Source organism: Austrofundulus limnaeus, unplaced genomic scaffold (genome assembly GCF_001266775.1).
Source record: "Austrofundulus limnaeus strain Quisiro unplaced genomic scaffold, Austrofundulus_limnaeus-1.0 Scaffold239, whole genome shotgun sequence".
NCBI lineage: Eukaryota > Metazoa > Chordata > Actinopteri > Cyprinodontiformes > Rivulidae > Austrofundulus > Austrofundulus limnaeus.
Genome location: NW_013952641.1, coordinates 260436 through 267570, shown reverse-complemented (window position 1 = coordinate 267570; position 7135 = coordinate 260436). Strand labels below are relative to the sequence as shown.

General features: G+C 39.1%; 1 protein-coding gene across 1 annotated transcript in view; it reads left to right on the top strand.

The window, feature by feature from the left end:
• Positions 1-7135, top strand: part of mfsd2b (MFSD2 lysolipid transporter B, sphingolipid) — a 34170-nt gene that overhangs the window by 9617 nt on the left and 17418 nt on the right. The window contains exons 3-4 of the mRNA XM_014020075.1: positions 2082-2207; positions 2334-2458. Of these exons, the coding sequence (XP_013875529.1) occupies positions 2082-2207; positions 2334-2458 (251 nt within the window). The remainder of the gene's footprint in view (positions 1-2081; positions 2208-2333; positions 2459-7135) is intronic.

Below are 7135 nucleotides of genomic sequence, written 5' to 3'. Positions count from 1 at the left end.
CAATTAAAGGGCCATTATTATGTGTTTCTCAGGCAGACATTTAAATACTATACCATAATAAAGTATCTATGTCACCTTTAGCTGTTATTCAAATGCTGTTTTTATGTTTAAATAGAAAATAAACTTATCTTCTCATCACTTCCTCTTCTAAACGCCTTGAAATTGGACTGTGTCTCTTTAAAAAACCACCTTCCACTTCTGTCTCACCCATTTCGGGGTTCGCGCTGCAAGGGGGGCTGGCATGATGCAGTTTACTTGGCGTCTGAAAATACATACATTTCCTCAAAGGTATTTTAATCTGAAAAGGGCTTCACTGAGTGAGAACTAATGTTGAGAGCTCAGCAGACAGTTTAAGTTTCACTTTCACTTTCACCCGAGAGCCTGCAGGAGTCATGGGCGGGGTGTGTGGTGAGGGGGGAGGGGGGTGGACACTCTGCCATGAGGAAGTTCAGCTTAAAGACACGCCCAGAGGCGTTTCTGGTCCCCACCTGTCGTTTTGCTCCTCAGCATGGCTGCCTAAAAACGCTGCAGGATTTCTTAAACACGCATGAATGAGTCAAAGCAAGGCTTTGGGCATGTTTTTTTTATGAGAGTGTAACATTATAACTTGATATAAAATTCAAAAAAGTTGATTTTACATGATATTGCCCCTTTAAAGAAGCATGTCTTCTCAGTTTACTGACATTATTTTTGTCTACAGTCAGTTTATGTTCATATACTGTATTTGGCTTACTTGACAAAATGGAACCTTGAGATTTTGTTTCAACTTGCAGCCCTGACATTAGATTTTTACTTCTTTTGTTTCATTCATTCACAATTTAATAYGGTTTCTTCTCTACTTTCCGACATCCTTATAGTTTCTAGCAACTTATAACTAACKTATAGTGTGAATGCTGATTCAGCATGATTGTTTTTCTGTGTTGTTTTGTTTTTGTACAGTTTTTGCAATCTATTTCTTCTTCTATTTTTGTATACGTATCCCACATAGCAGAGAGTTGTGGGCCAGATCTGGTGTCAAGCTGGCACTGCTGGCAAGGCAAGTAGTTTGTCAACCGGATGTGGGCCAGGCCTGGCAGTGATGACTGTTTTTAAGATGGCATGTCACAACTGGCCTGGTTGTGGTTGGTTTTCTGTGATGCTGGCCCACGCATGGACCACCTTTGGCAAACCTTATCTGGGCCACCAAAATATCTGGTCCGACTGTTAGTGCATTGTGTGGGCCAGAGCTGGGCCAGACACATTTTGCTAGGTGGATTGCTTCTGTTTAAGGTAGCCTTTAGCTATTTTTAGCTTTTAGCAATTATTTTTATACTTTTAACTACACTCTTTTCTATTTTAGGGTTGAGCTGTCCTTTTGCCACTTTTATATTTTAGATTGTTTTTTGATAAATCTAACTAGCAGGCAACCATTTTCTGCTTTTAGCTAGCATTTTACAACTTTCTTGACATTCTGTTTGTTTTAGCTTGCATCTTCCTTTTTTTAGCTAGCAATTTGGTTCTTTTAGCTTTTATTGTTATTTTTTTACTTTGAAAAACTATGTTTAGATTTGAGTTGGTGGTTTTTCTCATTTTAAGGTCGCATTTGACTACTTTTGGCTTTTAGCTAGCATTTTGTCATTTATTGTAACTAGTGTTTTGTTATTTTAAGCTTTTGTTTGAGCTTTAACAACTTATACTTTTAAGTTCTTCAGCATTCACTCTGCGTTTTAACAGTAATGTCATTTCTTTAGGTGGATAGTGTTGTTTTTACACTTTCACATCAATGGTACATGTTGACAAATGTAGAACTGGACAGGGTAGCTGCTCCAGTTTTGAACCACAGCCATTTCGCAATATTGTCAGATTCATTTCTGTCCACTTTGATTAAAAAAAAAACTTAGCTAAGAGAAACTGGATTTTTTTTTATATATAAATCAATGTTTTTAACTTAAAATTAGGTCAAACAAAGTTGGAGCTCAAATCTTAAGTATTAATAGAGGTGAATTTCAGCTCAATACTTGTAAACTGAACTGAGTTATAACCACGTGTTTGTTTTGTTCTGCTCCATTTGACCATTTCTTTCACCTCTCCTGTCTTCACAGACCAACCTGAGCCAGAAGTTGTCCGTATGCAGCAAACTGTGTTTTGCTATTGGTGGAGCACCGAAGGAGGTGGCCGCCAGCGCCACAGCCTTCTTCTTGCAAATCTACCTGCTGGATGTTGCTCAGGTAAACACTGTGGGCGGGACAAAGAGTTCATAAAAGTACAGAAAAAGAGTCTGTAGTTCATTCATTAAACAGCGGTGGCTCTGGAAGTGCTCTGAGCTTTGTTCTGTTTCTCTGCCCGCTCTGCAGATCAACGCCGTCCAGGCCTCCATGGTGTTGTTTGTGGGGAAAGTCTGGGGCGCCATCACCGATCCAATAGTCGGTTTCTTCATGACAAAGAGCAGATGGACCAAGATTGGCAGACTCATGCCCTGGTAGACACCCTGCTCACACAATCTACAGAAAAAAATGAAAAGAACTAAAACAGTAAATGTTCTGAAACTCAGTGTTTCAAGACAACTTTAACTCGAATTAAAAAGTGGCAGAATGAAGACGTCACAACAAAAGCTGCGCACCAACCAGGCTGTGTTTCATTCCGAAATTCTTAAATGCAAGCTTTATCATTTACCTGATTCAATCTTTACATTTTGATTTACACATTTTAATTCAGGATTTGATTTTTAGACATAACATTTAAAAACAGTGAGATAAATAAGAATAAAATGTTAGTGGAAATGTTTTAATGAGGATTTTACACTCCGTAGCTGTTAAATCCTATTAAAAATAATAAAACCACTAAATTTAATCATCACGTTACAAAAGTTAGGCTCAACAATTTCACTTGTTTTATTTTTTCTAAGGGCTTTTGTGTGAGTGAGAACAAATATGAGCCAAAAGCTTTAAATTTCTGATATTCCTTTGTGGGAAAAATGTCCATTTTCCTCCTCTGCACAGCCAAGCTTGTATGAAAAAACTCTAATTTGTTCATAAACTCTGGTTTTGCTCTTTTGCTCTCATATATAATCACGGTTGCTGCATTACGCCGATGTTTACTGCATAATCTCAACAAAAACAAGCAAAATGTCCCACATTCAGAGGAGGATTTTAAACAGGCTCTAAGGCTCTAAAGTCACACCTGAGGATTAGATAAACAGCCGTTGTGTTGAGTTGTTCTCCACTCGCCCTGTGATGAACCAGACACAAACAGTTTGCTTTAAGGGCGTGGGCTGTTTTTTTTTTTCCTCACTTCACTCCATGCCAGGAAGCATTAGAAAGGTTTGTGTGCATTCTTTTATGATGTGCCGCCTTGCCGCTCAGCTACATTTTATTACGCTCGTGTAACACCTCGTTTCACCGCTGGCTGGGCTTTCACTGCCTCCCTCAGAGATTTTCAGGGCTTTGGATTGAAATGTTACGTGTGACAATGTGGATTTCTATTAATCCCTCACTTTCAAAAATGATTTTTTTTAAAGCTGCTAAGCATGTGTGTGGTATACACTAGCGTGACAGTTTCTAACACACCAAACCCTGTAGATTTGGAGCGCGTCCAAATCCACAGTTACCAGCGAGCCACACTCAGTTGCAGACAGATGCTGATGCTAAATCAGCTTTGATTACCCCTGGGAGTGTGTAGATTTGTGCCTTCTCGCTTGTGTGTGTGAGAGCTGAACAGCATTTGTGATGACAGGGTAAGACACTCCCTGAGTTTTTATCCTATTTGGAAAGTCCCGTCTGTCCATTCAGCAGGAAGCTTACGGATCCACAGGCAGACATTTAGTGATTTGTATCTTTGCCCTGAGTGCTTAACAAATGGAAGCTTTGGGCCCTAAAATGTCCCTTTGGGTACTGCTGTGTTTATTATATGTGGCTGCTTTAAATTACCAAGTAGCATTTGAAGAAAATATGTTACAAAGGTTTGAATTTATCCAAAAAAAAGTGCTCCAGTGAATAACCTTTTAATAAAAAAACTGCTTAAACAGTTCACGTTTAGAAAGAAAAAAAATCGTGTAGGTCTTCTGGACGGGTTCTTCTCTAATGAAACGTTTCGTCTCTCCTCCAAGAGACTTCTTCAGTCTGAGAGTTTCAGGCAAAATTCAGGCTTTTDAGYCCWGCCTCCVTGTGACTGATACTCACATCACATGGCTATCRTTGACACCTAATTAACACTTATTGTTAACAGGGGGTGGAGTGATACTGGCAATAGCAGCACTGTAGGAGAGGGACAACTGAAAACGGAGGCCTCCACCTCTGTTTAATGATGGACAGTCTTTCTTCACAAAAATGGCTTCTTTTACTCCTCTCTCAAACCAACGTTCCGCTCTATCAAGAATGAGAACATCCTCATCTCTGAAAGAGTGACCGCTGGCCTGTAAATGAGTGAAAACTGCAGAGTTCTGGCCATTAGATGTAGCTCGTCTGTGTTGGGACATTCTTTTGAACAGTGGCTGCTTTGTTTCCCCGATGTATAACTGGTCGCAGTCCTCCTGGCACTTAACAGCATATACAACATTGCTCTGTTTGTGCCGGGGCACCGGATCTTTGGGGTGAACCAGCCTATGCCGTAATGTGTTTTGGGGTTTGAAAGCTACTGGGACATCATGTTTAGAAACATGATCTCATGATTCATGACCTATACAATTTTTTTCTTTTTGATTTTTTACCTGGATTACTGAGATGCATCAGGACAGTTCACGTTTAGTTTAGTTCTGACTAATAATTTTGAAGCCTCATCATCTGCAACTTCCTYAAACACATTCTGGCCGTAATGAAGTTTAGTTTAGTTTATTCATTTCTTTAAAAACAACAACATAAATTCAACAAACAACAAAAATACAAATCATAAATTAAATGAAAGGTAGCAGAAAAGGAAGAAGTTGCGGACSCTACAAGTTTTCGTGCATGTGAAAATTTTAAATTGTTGAGCTGGACATGCAAAGAAAATGAAAAGTAAAAAAGAACCACGTGGGGTGGAGTGTAAAAAGGAAATGCTACGTTAGCAAAACAGACTTGAATAAAAACATTAAAGAAACAAGGTCAGATGTTACGAAATGTGTTTTTAYGGAAAGATGGTTAATTATTATTTTACCTGTCGACGAAATCTACAGCCGCTATAAAATAGCTGCCAAATACAAACTGAAGGCAACGTTACGTTACAAGTAGGGGGCGGGGCTTAAAGCTTGTTCTGTGTTTGTCCAACAGAAAAAAAGCTAGTCTTTCAGTTCTGGCCAAATTGGCACGCTAATGCTAACTTTTATACTGTAACTACACATCGCTGTCTATTTTGCATTATGCAGTTGTTGTTTTTTTTTTTTTATCATTTGCTAATGTAAATAGCAGCAGCTAGTTGTAGCACTTCAGACAGTCTGGAGGATCCCAGTCCACTTTAGTTTTCACACCAACTTAGTTTAACTGATAACTTGTCARTCAGGACTGAATTAAACTCYGTTTCKTCAAACTGAGCTCAWTCAAAGAGTCATCTGTAGCAGGTAAGATATTTATTRTTCATAAGATTTCCWGATAACTCCACTGAAAATGATCAAAACGATCCCTTTAATTAGMCACTAAAGCTTTAAATGAACATAACTAATTAACAAATGTCTAATTCTGTATTAAAGCAATAACAAAGCATGATAATTACTGTAAGGAAAAACAGAAAGTACAGGAAAATAATTATCTTGCATCCTAATGATATAATGAACCACAAAGTCTAAAATGCCCAAATGCACAAATCTGATGTCACATCTCAAATAAGTCAGTGAAAAGTTAGCTGTAAGGGCCAGTTTCCTCTCAGGCCTTCCTGTTTTAATTAGCCCTGTGCTAAACAGGTGTGACGGTGTATCCATGAAATGTGTGTGAAAGTGTTTGTGCACACCTGCCTCTKTTCTGTCCCTCAACACAACCATCTTGCAGGAACAATCTGCCACATTCACCAGCCCCTCTCGCTAGGAGGTGGGCAGGAGGGGCTTCATCAGCTCTTCCATGTCCACGGCGGTCAATACTGCAGCCCCAGTGCTGTCAGCCACCTTTGTTCGATCGAACAATCAGGAGGAGAGGGAGGTGGATGTGCTGGGTAATGCCAGAAATAAGAAACTGACATTTTTATTTTTTACACTTTTTCCTGTCCTGGTGCAGAGTATGTCATGAAAAACTCCATCTTTTTATTTATTTTTTACCTTCAGGGCAAGAGGAAGAGTTGATATAATGATGCTTGCAGACAAGTCACACCGGACCATCCATCAGTTGTTTTTCTTTTGTTTTTATTTAGTTTGCAACACACAGCTGTTCACTTTAACTGTGGCAATACATGCCCATTGTATACATATGAATAATACATGACCCACATGCTGCATCACTCCACGTTCTGAGAAAAAGCACATCACAGCAGAATTACTTCATGCTGCGTTTAAGCTATTCATGCATTTGCGTGTGTTTTAAAAAGTCAAAATAGACCATTTGGTAGTTTTCTGCACACATAACTGTGGATAGGGGTTAGAGCAGAGGCGGAGCCAGGGGGTGGCCGGGGTGGCACCTGCCACCTGATTGGCCATCCCAGGTGCCACCCCCAAATAATTAACAAGTGGGTAGGAATCTTGGATTTTGTATTTGCATTTAGATTTYGTTGTGACCCTGCCGCTATGTGTGTTTGTAAGTATGAAACGGTCTACTGGATGTTCATCGCAACTGAGTCAATCTRTTTCAAGATGGCTGACACAGCTGCTCAGTCTCAGCCAACACAAACACGGCTGTAACTCATTCAGTTTTACAAATATTGAGATAAATGTTGGGTTTTGTAGAAGCTGAGAGTCATTCCCAACACATACTTCTAATATTTGAGATCTCGCAATACTTTGTATGTAGTATACTAGTATTTTTAAAGGGATCCATGATTAGTTGTAACATTAAGACTTATAAACCTAATAAACATATTTTAACTGTAAAATAAAGACTGTAAAATACTGTAGGATGTTAAGTTTTTTTTTAATCATTTTTAAACTAAAAATATATTATATGGACGGGGCCATTTTATTTACACGCAAAGCATTCTGGGTAAATGATGACATGGATTGGTGTGAGGCTGCTGGCGAGCTATATCCACCCTGAAGGTTAATCTT